This window comes from Netta rufina (assembly GCF_964035555.1).
Source record: "Netta rufina genome assembly, chromosome: 2".
NCBI classification, from domain to species: domain Eukaryota; kingdom Metazoa; phylum Chordata; class Aves; order Anseriformes; family Anatidae; genus Netta; species Netta rufina.
Window position 1 is genome coordinate 126,108,175 of NC_140124.1, and position 14,331 is coordinate 126,122,505.

General features: G+C 35.5%; 1 protein-coding gene across 3 annotated transcripts in view; it reads right to left on the bottom strand.

Moving 5' to 3' along the window:
• STAU2 (staufen double-stranded RNA binding protein 2) overlaps positions 1–14,331 on the bottom strand; it is a 167,003-nt gene that overhangs the window by 95,604 nt on the left and 57,068 nt on the right. For all 3 annotated transcript variants that reach the window (XM_084281274.1, XM_084281272.1, XM_084281273.1), the window contains 3 exons: positions 9,869–10,081; positions 5,969–6,106; positions 2,649–2,780 (listed from right to left, as the gene is read on the bottom strand). In XM_084281274.1, coding sequence (XP_084137400.1) covers positions 2,649–2,780; positions 5,969–6,106; positions 9,869–10,081 — 483 coding nt within the window. The remainder of the gene's footprint in view (positions 1–2,648; positions 2,781–5,968; positions 6,107–9,868; positions 10,082–14,331) is intronic.

The following is a 14,331-nucleotide window of genomic DNA, read 5'->3' on the forward strand; positions in this document are numbered from 1 at the left end:
CTGGTTTGCCAGCCAGGACAGAGTACAGTGTTGCTGTCCTGTCCTTGTCCTTCTATGTCTTCTACCTCTGAAAACAGGTCCATGGTTCTGTTACATCTCAGAGGTTAAGGCTGCATAAATTACTATTCTGTTATAAGGCAGACTACTAGATGATATGTTTTCCCTGGGGAAAAAGGAGGGAAGAGCACACTATGCAAACCAACTATTCCAAAGATTGTTTCCCTGCTTTTCTTCATCATGTACATACCAATATGCTTACAGCATAGGCAATGTGCAATAAAAAGGGAGATATCTAATAGAAAAGAGAGGATAGGTCTTAGAGTTGCCTCTCAAACTGGTCACCCAATTCCACAAACTTTATATGAACAAAGAAAGTTATGTGAAATTAATGAACCACATAATAAGTATATCCATGGAAAACATCACAAAGACAGTTCTTCAAATGAATATACAACCTGAAATCTGTAAATATATTTGAACTTACAGCTGTCATTAAAACAACAGCATGGTTTTAGTATGAATCCAGAAGAAAATGATTGAAAAATCTGCCAAGTGCACTATTACAGTATGAGAAAAACTTTTCCAGCTCTCCTCTCATTCCTTTCTTTTTGTTGTTTATTAGCATCATCATGATGGGGGATTTAACAAGAATTCAATTATCGGTAAACTATCTTTGGTTATGCTGTGTCAAATGGATGCAATATACCCTGGTTTTCTTCTAAGGTAATAAAGGAGGCAAGGAGAAATTAAAAAGTGAAAACATGAAAAATGAAAACACTACAACTCTCCACTCTCATCCATAGAACTAAAATTCTGGTAGCTGCGAAAAATCTCCCAGGGCACTTTGAAATTGCTCTCCTCAGTGCTCTACACATACACTACTGATTTATTCCAGGTATAGGATTACCTCAGAAAAGAGCAGAGCCTTTTTTTTTCTTTTTTTTTTTTTTTTTACATTACCTGGAATACCTGTGCTGCCATGGGCACCATGCATGACTCTTGCAACACTTTGAGGTCTTCACTGGAAGAATGAATACTGCAGCATTTTATGCATCAGGGGTTGAGGAAGAAAGAACATTGACTTTTTGTTTGTTTGTTTGTTTGTTTGTTTGTTTTAAGGAAGGAGGAAGGGGATGAAAGGACTCGGTGGGTAGGGGGTTAGGAGGAGAAGTTTCCTGTTGTTTTTTTTTAAACATCAAAAACAACAGAAGTGACAATTCCCCATTTAGACACCAACTTGATACGTCTGCCTAACCTGCACTGGGCCCCATTTGGGATGCAAATCTTCTAATGACAGAACTTTATGGTGCAATTTATATGGAAGGAATTTTACAATGGTCAAATTGGTAGAGATTTAACTGCTATTTTCCCTCTTCTCCAGCACCAGACATATTTTAGCTGAGAAGACTATCTGAGCAGATTTGACCTAACCAAGTCCCAGCTACTGCAGACTCTTGAAGCAAGGATGCTACCAATTTTCAATACTGAATTAAGGCACCCCTCAGATCACTCAGAATACATTTCATTCATACTGTGTACAGATATTCAACTGCATATTTGTCAAATGAAATAAACCCTGACACTCCAAATTTAATCAATAAAATTTCCAATTTATTCTGAAAAAAGAAAAAAAAAATTTCTTGCATTAACTCTTTGTTTCACGGATCCATTGCATTCTGGTCTGGTAATAAAAACCCCAAATCCAGATGGTACTTCAATCTCTCCTGCTGTGTGATAAGCTGTCTGCTAAGTTTGAGAACTAAAATCTACATAAACTAACTTGTTTATTGGCTTTACATGTTCATTCTGTTGTATAGAGAAGATCACTCCAGATGTTCTAAAAGTATTTATGCTCTTAAACTCTACAAAGCTATGAAAGTGTGTTTTATTATCTTGAATATTCCCATTTCATAAAATTTGAGTAGTTCACCTTTTGCGTGTACAGTATCATATTCGCTTATTTTGTTCAGAATAACATTAAGCCACGATGCTTTATCAATTCTAAGATACCTTCTTCTATCTTACTACTTCAAGTATGTAATTATACCTGCTTTGTTTTGTTGTGTTTTTAAAGGCAACGCACTTGTAAGCAATAGGTTAATGAATGTAAGAAAACAAAGCAGCAGCAGCAGGCCTTCTTAACCACTCAACAGTGCTATATACAGATTTATCATGTGGTCCCAATAAAAGCCCAGCAGAACATTCTGTTGACCTGAGTCAACAGTTGGCTGGTGCAGTCACAGCAAACATTTAAGCTGTGATCAAAATATACACATGCAGTGACTTTGTGTGTATGTATCACAGAAGCTGTCCGGAGTCCACAGCTTAGCCAAATACCTTGCTCTGATCTTTTCAGGACACAAAAACCAAAACCTTAACATCCCATTTTGCTTACAAAACCTTTCATCAATAAAGTCAAGATGGGCCAGAAGCCTGATCTGCACATCACTAATACAGAAACATATACCTGTAACACATGTGAATTTAAAATATAATCCCTTCTCCAGAAAAATACTGACATGCATTTTCTTTCTCAGCCATCAAATCTGAAAGCATTTTCTATAACGTTTTTATTGCATATTCAGTGAAAAAACAAACAGCTATGACTATTTCAGATATGAAAATTAATAAAATCATTTGGTTCTCACCTTTTCTGTCTGGTCTTGAAGAGGGGTAGAGGCTTTGTAACCCAGCTGTAGCAACATTGCTTCTGCTGCATTTCTTTTAGCTATTTTCTTGTTTGGGCCTGTCCCAGTAGTAATCTCATTGCCTACTTTTACCTTAAAAAGAAAATATTGATCATGATCATAATAAATGCAAGACCATTTAATATCACCATGCGATAATCTTGCTGATCTACCAACAACCATCAGCTCTTCTGATGCAGAAGCAATCTGGAAAAAGTCAGAATAGTGCAAAAAGTGGACTACAATACTGCTTCCCAAAGATGAGCTTGCTTAAATTTTTCAGAAAGTCCCCAACCTCATACCAAAGACCTACATTTTTATATATCTGTGGTGTGCATACAGAACTCCCTCTTTTCTGCCAGTTTCTGTGTCAACCCTGTTCTCCCCTAATTTTGCTCCCCCCTCTTTCTTAATGTGGAATCTGCTACAGGATCTGGACTTCCTCTTCCTTGAGGGAGTGCTTGTTCCCCAGCATCATCAGGAGAGTATCGAGAACAATGGAGAGACAAACAATGACCTGGAAATATAAAAGAGAGGCTTCTATAGAAATATGAAAACCATATTCGCATTCCTCCCACTTCATTGCACTGCAAGAAACACAGGGGTGGGAGCTGTTTTCTTTTCCTGCCCTTACACCTGACAAGATTTTATCAAAACGGTCTTTGGAAAGAAGAATCTTCATTGGACCTCTGGGCTGTACTGCCCAAAGGATTTCCAACAAGATGCTTTACATAAAACAAGGAGAAGTTAAAACTTCAAAATAAACACAAATTATAGGCAACAAATATCCAGAAAGAGGCAGTCCTTGAGGTATGAGCACTATCACTGCTATTCATTTGTGCAATATTTATAGTCTTTTAATTATTATATTTCAATTTGTCCATTAAGCCATTTTATTTGCCAAATTATCTCTAAAAATAGCTTATGATCCCAAAACCAAGTTACAAAGTAAGCCCAAGGTAAAATAAAATTAATAAAATACCCAAGGCAATCTGAATAAAAGAAACCTTAGAGGTCAATGAGCTGAAACATTCTGGAAAAAGCTTAAGAAAATATGAAAAACAGGCACACGATTGTTAAATAAATAATATATGATTCAATCATTTATGTTATTCAATAAGTAATCATTTTCCTTAAATTATCATGTATATATTTTCCTGAAACCTTTATTTTTTTCTTTATTCAAATACCTATTAACTCAAAATAGAAAGAAGGGGTTGTAAATAAATAATAATGATCATGAATATCCCTTTGGAATACATATATAATTAAACAAAAAGATTCAACTACATAAAACAGAAATATTAATAACCTTGAAATAAACCCCTTAACTTCTATGCAGTTTTACAATCACAATTAGAAAATAGCCACTCTGCTACAAGTTTATATGCAATAAAATTGAGGGACTTTAATGGGACAAGACAAAATGATAATTTATAACATAGCTCACAATAAATCAACGTGCTGCTATTTCTCAGACCTGTAAAACTGGTTTAGCTATTATTATAACCTCTATCAAGGATTAAAGGTCTGACTACAAAGAGAAAGAGCTTTCTGAAATTAACTTTGGAACAGAACACCAACTAATGTCATCAGAGGTTTTCTTCTGTTTATCTAGTGGTCAGGACAAGTAATTGGATCCATTTCATCACATCTAAACTTGCTCTTTGTGTGACAGATAAAAATGAACATATTATCTCTGGATATTTTACTTCCACATTCAATTAAATTAAATGAAAACATTGTTTAAGTAGTTTATACAAAGGCTTTTTATTCTGATAAGGTTTTTTGCATGTCATAATGAATCCACTGAGACTTCCTGAAGGCAGGAGAAAGAGAGGGATGATCTTTGTGTGAAAATATTAGAAAAGGGTAAAAATTGGGCTACAGTGAAAAGCAACTGATCTATGGAATTTCTTTGATTTTTTCTTTCACAAGCCTTCTCAGATTGGGGAATCCTCTGTGTATTCACTGCTTTTAAGATTCCATTTTGATTCAAACCAAGTATTTTACCACTACTGAGAATCCTTCAGTGGAAAACCAAATTCTCAGCCCATCTTTCCAATGCACACAGATCAGATACAGATCTCTAACTGGAGGGTCCAAGCATGTGAAAAGGGATGGTCTATGGCAAGATCACTCTTTTTCAAATAATTTCAGATAGCACAAAAACATGGAAATCCAAGTTATATTCATAAATCTGAACCTGAACAAAAGGAACACAATTATATATATTATATATATTATATATATCTATTATTATTTTTATTTTTAATTTATTTTTTCGGAGAGGAAAAAAATTGTCAAGAAAGACCACTGAGATCCAAGGAAATGATTGCTAGCCTGTCTAGATAGATATGAAGGAAGGATTTAAAGACTTAAGTTTTTTGTTTTTTGTTTTTTTTTTTTTGATTTCTGGAGAAGAAGGTGCTTGAAAATCATATTCTGATTGTGATCAGAACTTAAATTTTGGTGTTGTTTGTGGTCAACAAGTCAAAACATGCTCAGGTTTGCTGTTCTGGATTGTCCTGTCACAAAATTACCTCAGTGAAAACATAAGAAAGAAGAATCCTTTCCTGTTCCTTATTTTTCTTAACCTGCTGTTGTGCTATCTAACACAATATATCATGGCTACATCAAATCTTTGAAAATGTTTCTGATTAAAAAAAAAAAAAAAGAAAAGAAACATTAGTGCATTAGTGATCTACAGTTTGTGTATTATGTACAAATTCTTTAACTTAAGAGGCTAAAATGTGTGATGGAAGGCTGTTTTTGTTGCATTTGAAATAGGAACAAAAGCAACAAACAGATGAAAATCTGAAAGGAGTTCTTAGAAGATTTACAGTGCTACTTTTTAAACCCAAAATGTTTGGTAACATGTAGCATATTCTCCATATTTCAGAATATTTGTTTGTAGTGCAATACTCCATTCAACAACTGCAAAATTTTCTAAAAGACAAGTAAAAGTAAATAAATCATTTACAAAGTGTAACATTAAGGATAAAATCAGAAACAATTAGGTGAAATAAAAATACTAGCATAAAAATGTAAAACCACTGCAAGGAAAACTTCCAGAGGGCAAATTATCTAATTGCTATTCATTTCACCAAAAGAAAGAAGGCAGTTCAAACTGCTACTGTGTTTCACACTTCTGTTGTATAAATAACCATAAGTCAAAGAGATAAACACAGAGGGATAAGCTTTATATTATGCCACCATTTTTCTTGTGTTTGAACATGACATAGCAAAGGCACTATCTGTAACACAACAGCAGATGATACCTGCATAACAAACTCTCGACGGCGAGGCATTCCTCTCTCTGAAAGAAGAACATATTCTGGCTCCTTCTCCTTTTTGGCCTGTTGGATCTGAGCCAGACGACTAATGGGATTCATTCCTTGACCATATTCTGGTCCAGTCTAAAACAGGTTTAAGAGAAAGAACCATAATTTCATTGTGCATTAGTATTGTAGATCTGTACAACTGTTGTGCTACCTCTTCTCTAATAGAAAATAGAGAAATAATTATAGAATATAATAATAGAGAATAGAGAAAATAATAATTTTCTCTAATAGCGAAAAAAACGATACATTTTATACCATCTTTTGATCATGAGACAGACAGGAGAATTCCTCAATCTCAAAGCCATGGCACATAATACGCACCTACTGCCTGCCACTGCTGCAGGTAGTGGGCATAGCTGTCATTGGTAAGCTACTGATGCCTTCATCTATCTATTTACTACAGAGATGGATAAAAATAAACGCATTCATCAATTATATTTCATTGTCCTATTTCTATGACTCATCCCTCTGGCCCTTAAAAATAGGTTGCCACAATACTGAAACATGCAGTAATATTAAGAGGTGGATTTATATGGGGACAAAAAAGATTTGCCATATAACAAACTGCATTTCTCTCAGCCTTCCATCTCTGCAGTCCTATCTTCCATCCTACAATGCAACTAAAAGCTTAGGGATATGGTTTAGTGGGGACTGTTAGTGTTCGGGCAGAGGTTGGACTCGATGATCTTGAGGTCTCTTCCAACCTAGAAATTCTGTGATTCTGTAAAGGTGAAGAAAGCTTACTCTGTTTGCATGCTGTAGGAATTCAGCCTCAAATGCTTTTAGGCAGTGAAGATAGAGAAGAGAAAGAGAGGAATATCTCTAGTGACTAGAAATGTTGCACACTGTGAGCCACCCACAAAGTATTACAGACAATAAACCTCAAAGCAATGTATCAAAATGCATTGCTAATGGGAGAACTGATCTGATGGTGGAAAACAAAAGATCTGAGAAACTGGTCTGTCCAAGATTACAAAGACAGGTGAAAAACTGTTTGTATTGCAAACTCCTTGCAAACTGTTTGTATTAGTTCTAAAATCCTTTTAGTACGTTATTATTCTTAATGCTCTGTCAAAACAAACAGCTATGAAAATATTGTTGGTAGAAGGAAAAGAGAAGAAATTAAGATTCAAACACATTTATCTGTGGTTATATTTAGTATATTTATATGCCACAACACAAGAGAAGTACTTACAAATATAAATGGCATTTGAATGCAAAATTGTCTTTATGTTATTGCAATATTTCCTCTTTCTGAAGGTATTTGCAGTATAAGAGAAGATGTAAATTAATGCGTATTTGAGGTTCTCAAATAATAGCAAACAAGTGGTCAAGAACCTAAAGAGATGATCAGCAATTGAAGGCAAAGACCGGAGAGGGATATTATATTAAGAAAGCTGTGCAGCAAATCCTTCCTAGTGTAACTGCTGAAGTCATTAGAGAAGATGTAGGTGAAAGAATGAAGACAATGTCATGCACAAGGGCAGCTGTGTGGGCAAGGAGCCAGGTGGAGACAAAGGGAAAGCAGGCTAAATAAAGTGTAGGCCATAAGATATAGCCTCATAAATATATATATATATATAGAGAGAGAGAGAGAGAGAGAAGTAAAAAGAAATTATTGTCACTTTTTTTTTTGATGCTCAAAGCATGTACAGGTTAAATTAAAAGAAACAGACACAATAAAAGCATTTCAGGAGTCCGGATATTCAAAAAATAAAAACTTCCTACGTATTTGGGTTATTTTGACTATTAATGTCTGTTTCTAAGATGACCAACTTTGGATAATTCAGTTTAAGACTGTAATGGTAAATGGTTTATAGTAAACTAAGAAGTTTTTACATTATTACACCCTTAGCATCTTTCATTTAAAATGAGACAAGCAGAGAAAATCACTCTTTTCAGATCTTGCAGCTTTCAGATCCTTGAAGCTGAAATGATATTGATGGTTTTGCATGAAATAACATTTTATGATGAATTTTTCCTAGAAGTTTTTTGAGAATTATATCCTCTGAATATCAGTAGGAGCCAGGTATCTAATTACCCTAGATTTTCAGGAGAAATCATTTGTTCTGTTTTGAAGGCAAATGAAAAGTGAAAGATGATGGAGTACTTTGTACACTTTCCAAGTCCAGTTTTGCTATCTCCAAAGTATTTGCTTACTCTAGATGGCTGTTCCTGCACTCAGCATACTCAGTATACAGATACTGTATACAGCATACAGTATACAGCAGTCACTCATTTCTTATATTTATTTATTTTCACAATCCATCTATGCAATACTCAATGAGGACTGAGTTCAAGCCATATTTCATACTCACACTGTGTTGGTGCAATGCTGCCTAGCCTAATATAACACAAGCTGTGGACATAGCTGTGCATTTCATCAAAACCTGTGCATCATTCCCATTGTTTTCTAATTCAGAAAAATTAAAAAGCTTTTTTTCCTCTCAGGAAAAGAGATGAAATTTAGGTCCTACAGCTATATTCCAAGGTACAGGGTTTGGACATGAAAGTTTCCTGTTATTTCCTGCAGTTCTAGTCTTGAGGTTGCATGTTATGAAGCAGAAGTAACTGCGTAACACTAGACAAAAAGTGACCAACTCTCCACGAACATCTACACCAATCTGTCATGAGTTTGAATGGTTAGGTATACATTACATGATATTATTTTGTATAGCTGTAAATGACTATCCAACATGCCAGACAATAGAAAGCCACGTACAAAAAGTTTAATTGCTGCCTCACAGAATAACACTTCCTAAAATAAAATGCAATGGAGAAGATTTTGACCATTTGCAAAAGCATCTTCATCTGGACTGAGGAGATGACAAGTTAATCTGATTAGCTGTACAATGCTGAGACTAGACAGTGATGCTTCATAAATATATGGACACTATGTGGCTGCTTTTGTCAGGTCAAGTGAAAGATTAATTAGCTCAGATGGTTCTTTGTTTCTATATGAATTCAGGATGAATACACAAACCAGGGCTAGTCACTGCAGATTGACTGAATTCTAGAAGTGGTAATAAATCTACTGCCACCAAGAGTAAAAGCATCATTTAAGAAACTTGAGCTCAGAAGAATTCAAAGCTTCTGAACAAAGCCTCATCAGTGCAGCAAGAGGCATATTAACATCCTCTGAGACAGAATATATTTTAATGGAGAGATGTTTCAAGGTCCACAAGTCCTCTGTGGGCTGGTCTGCAATTTTATTTTTTTTGAGCTGAAGAACAAATACTAACCTTAATACAGCCACATGAAACAAAGAAATTATTTTCCTTCAGAGCTTGACAAGTGACACACAAGGCTGAGATGTGAACAAACTCTTGTGTTTTTTTTTTTTTTCCTAAATGTTTCAAGAACTACAACTGATTGAAGCTGAGCTCAGAAAACTCCCAAATCCAGCTCCATGAGAGGAGGAAGCTGGACTGTGCAACATTTTCCCAGATAACTACTATTTCATATTCTTCAAACTGAGGAGGGGAGAAAGAGAAGGGAGAAATCATATATTCCAATAAGGCCTCTCAAAGAAGATGATGCTTAAAATCTACACGACTGTACAGAGCTGCTCGGAGGGTTCTGTCCTCTACTACATTTGAACAAACTTCTGCTGATGTCAGTGATGTGAGCTGGGTTCTTAAGGGACAGCACCTTACAAGCCATTATGTCAGATAATTTCACAGCGCTGTAAGAATTTTTTAAAAAATACAGGTGTATTAGCACAAGCAAGTAACTATATTGACAGAAAATAGCAAGCAAGTCTTTACTGGCTTTAAATCTGAGTAACTGCTACTTTCTAAGCAAATATTCTTAGCTCTGACAGGGGCAGACACATACCTTTAATATTGTTTTTGGACGTTTTTTAAAGTAAAGTTTTGGCTTTTCAATAACAGGAAGAGGAGGAAGCTTCTTTAGTTCTTGTAGGACAGACATTGCAGCACGTTTCTTGGAGAGTTTCTTACTGTTCCCTTCTCCTTCTGCAGTGAATTCACCTACTGTAACTCGTGTAACAAAGCTCTTCATGTGAGGAGGTCCACTTTCTTTAATCACCTTTTAAACAGAAATAAATGGAGACGAATCACCCTATAAGAACATAACAATGTTTATATCTCTGCAATGTACTTACTACCAGTGCATTCTTTCTGGTAACTGAAGGCAACTGAATAGGTTTTCATAAAATCTGGACAAGTGTTAATTGCAGTACCAGGTTTGAGGATAGAAAATTACCACTGATTAGATAACGCAAATTTAACTATCATATTCAGTGCTTCACAGAAAATACAGTAGACCTACATTTTCAAAATGTTTTATACATAAGTAACACAGTACATGGCAATAACAGATATTTAAACCAAGGCTACTGTTTTCTCCTTGCAAGGTGCTTCACATAGTGAAGAATTTTAATTCATGAAGGTCCACTAGGCTTTGCTATAGTCCGTACAACCTATCCATACAACATATTCAAAACTATGTTTATATGACATCACTTTAATCTGTTCATTATTTTTTTTGTTATCATTGAAATCTAGGTTGTTCATGCATGGTCCCAAACTTCCATCTTACAGGCCTGTATTTTTTATTAGGATATTTTATGTCCCAGCTGCAAACAGCGTTGCCTGCTCTCAACTCTTACCTTGCCACATAGCTCAGACAGATACCATGCACATTTGCAAGGCTGCCATAGCATTGTCTCCACAACTCTCAGCTGCCCCTCCCAACAGTACAGGAAAGAAAAATCAAGAGAACCACCACAACTCACAAAAAAAAAACCAATCAGTTTTGAAATCTTTCATTCATTCATCCCTTTCTAAACATAACAAGGATGAAAGACAGTGAGAAAACCCATTTGAAGTACTCATCCTCTACTAAAAGTTGCAATAATATGAAAAAAATAAAACTGAGATGTTCTGAATGGTGCACCCTCCACTACATTTTTTCTGTTTTCACTTTTGCACACATGCAAGTCTCCTTTGAGGCGGTTATACTTTTAGAATGTAGTTACCCAACAAATCACAGTACTACACGTGCTAAGATAACCATATATTCATGTATGCAACATTTATTGGTCTGGATAATGTCTATCAGGAATTAGAGACCTCATCTGGGAAAAGGTTCAGCTATTTTGTTTGATGGGCGGAAACAGCTACCTAATTTAATCTTTGTTGCATGTAATGTTTATAAGGAGAGATTAGAGCATCTGACAGGCACCTCGTTTCGTTGTCTTCAAAATCAATACAAATGCATATTTTTTCAGGAGGTGCAGCAACATCAAATCATTCATTGAAAAAGTGTAATTCTTGAGCAGAAGGAAATGGAGGTAAAGGTGCTAGGGCCTTCTTGGTGCAATAACTGTTTTTTTAATGGGTTGAAACCTTCAACCTTAGTATTATTACAACATGTTTTGTATTAAAGTTCTTTTTATCAAGGTCACGTCCCTTGCATTATTTAGTTTTGCTGTTACACTGTAATGAGGTCTCTTTAGGCTTGTATTTCTTTTTTAAGCTCTCTTTTGTGGCAATTTCACCCAGCAAATACAATTATCAGAGCATATACCAATAAAAAGACACAAAATGAAAATTAACAGACAACTTTGTCCGCATTTTCCCAGAACAAGACGGCATCTGTGCCAGCATGGGATTTTTACGTTGCAGTCTGGAGTGTTCCCACTCTAAGATTCAAGGTAATAATTTCAGAAGTGTTTTCAAGATTACCTCACTTGAAAGTTGCCCACTAGCATTTCGCCACATGAGAAGGCGGCTGTGCTTTTGTGGCAGCTTCAGCCAGGGGATGCTGCACAGCCCGCACCAGAGCTGTGATGAGCCCAGTGCCAGGATTTCCCACCTGCAGGCACACGAGGGCTTTGTACCTGTGCTAAATGCCTTCAGCACGCTGCTTCCCTCTTTGTCCTAAAGGTGTAACCTTAATCAGTTGGTGCACAGGGCTACCCAAGTATTACAACACGTTGGCTGTAAAAAAGCAGGGCTGAATTAACATCACTAGGGTCCTTAATCTTTTTGTGGTCTTACTAATACCAGTATATAGGTGTTTCTACTTATATGCAATACAGTGCATTAATAAAATATACAACAATGCGTATACTGACCAGATGAAAAAGGACAAAATAACTTGCTTAAGAAACATAATTGCTGGGTTCCTTAAATATTACTTTTATATAAGTTTTCTCATATATATAAATGCATGCAAATATATATATGAAAAAGAATTTTAATTTAAAACCCAACTGTATTTTCATATACATTAAAACATATATATGAAAATATATTTCTTAATATAAAACTAATGTATGTCAGCATGATTTTCATCTTTTAAACTTTTAGATATGTGACACAAGGTAAATAATAGCCTGGAAAACATTCAAAACTGTTTCTTTGTTAGTGAGTACAAGAAAAAAAGAAAAGTCTGTATTGTCAAAGGAATGAACCTCATAGGATTTGGATAGGATCTGGATCCAGCTAAACATCCAAAATTGGTAATTTAGCAAAAAAAATATTTACCTAACAACATTTTTGGTTAAGCCCAGATTTTAGATCTTTTTATTCCGTATGATTTCAAACAGTTGTTCTATAAGCCTTGGCACACAAAACACTTAAAAGAAATTCAGCCTTTGCTATCCAAGAACACTATATGCATTAGTACATTAAACCATTTCCTCAGTTGAAAGATATGACCTATGGATCAAATCATGGCTAATTTAAAGTTGAGAATTTGATTAAGGGTGACAGTTCAATACACTTTTCTTTTCTGTTCCACTGATTTAAAGAATAACTCTAGCAAGAGAAAACACATGGGGCCAAAACACATCTAAGGTCAAGTTACATCAAGAGTGAATTTGGCTCAATTTAATGAATCATGCTGACAAATGAAAAACAGCAGTATGATTTCAATGAAAGAGCAATGCTGCTTCAATTATTAATGAGGCTACAGGTAGAAAATTCAAAAGACAGTGACAAGATTAAACAGACGTTAAAAAAATAACAGAAAAGACAAAGAATGGGTCAACAAAAACATGTCACCTACATCCACGGTTATTTAGAAAATATCAATGTATCTCCATGTGCTTGTGTGGGCTGACATGCCAGATTTTCCCAGTTTAAACTAAAAAAGCCTGGATGGTTTACTAAAACAGGAGAAGGAGAACTACTCAGTACGTCTATCATCCAGTCTGAAAGCCTTCATGCCCAGGAGGCCAGATGCCAGATGGGTGCAAAATGCTGAGAACTGGCTCAGCCTTTCAGAGTCAGCAGTTTGCTCCATTCCTGGCTCAAAATAATAAGCCTCTGCCTCGCTGCGATCAGACTGGCACGCAACAAACTTCCCCTCTTTTTCCCAGCAGAGCATTGGAAGGGGATGATAGGGCATAAAATTTGTCTGTTCAGTCACTGCACCCCCTCACTTCTGATACCAAGAATGAAACTGAGAATGAAAATAGTTTATTTCTCAAATCCAAATCCAAAGAAAAATACTGAAAATAAAACAGCAACCCAAAACATCCCAAGGCATCTAATGCTTGATATGAGTACTGTATCATTTCTATGTAGCTGTTCTAACACCTTAAGCTGTTGACCTCAGTTATGTCTTCTAGACTCACCTAACTCATTACTGGCAAGTTTGGAAAGAAAAAAACATTTATGTTGCAAGAGAACCAAAGAGGCAAGAATTCAGACTGTTTCCAAGGAGGAAATAATAATAAGAATGAGCATCTCAGAGCTATTATAACAATTCCTACAGAAAACAGTTTTGTATCCCTCTTAAAAATTGTTCATCAAGAGTCCCACATATGCTTTGAAAGCTGTATTTTGAATGGTAAGTTGATAAATAAAGGTTAAGTAAAGATACACCTATGGTCGGTATGGCATAAAGCTTGTTGTTTTTCAGAACTTTTATTTTAGTTATCGAATTAATAGATAGAAATTCCTTAAAATTCTTCCTAAAGCTCCAAGACAATTAAATCTATCCATATTATACAAAACAGGATGAACAGAATGAGTGCATAACTCCCTGTGGCAGAACAGCTGAAATGAAACCATGCACTGGTTCAACGTTCATATTCACACTGAAAAAAAAAAGAAAACCACTGGGTTCTGCATGCTCTCCTTATTTTGCACCCCTTATGCAATTCTGAGAATGTGTTTACATAGAGCTTTACATATCTTTATGACCATTACTTGGTTGCATAACACAGCACTGTTGGAACATTTGCTAAAGCTTCATGAAGAAAAGGCAGATCACTTTATAGCTATCGCACAAAAAAAATGCTAGAGAAAGCTTTGATGCCTGCC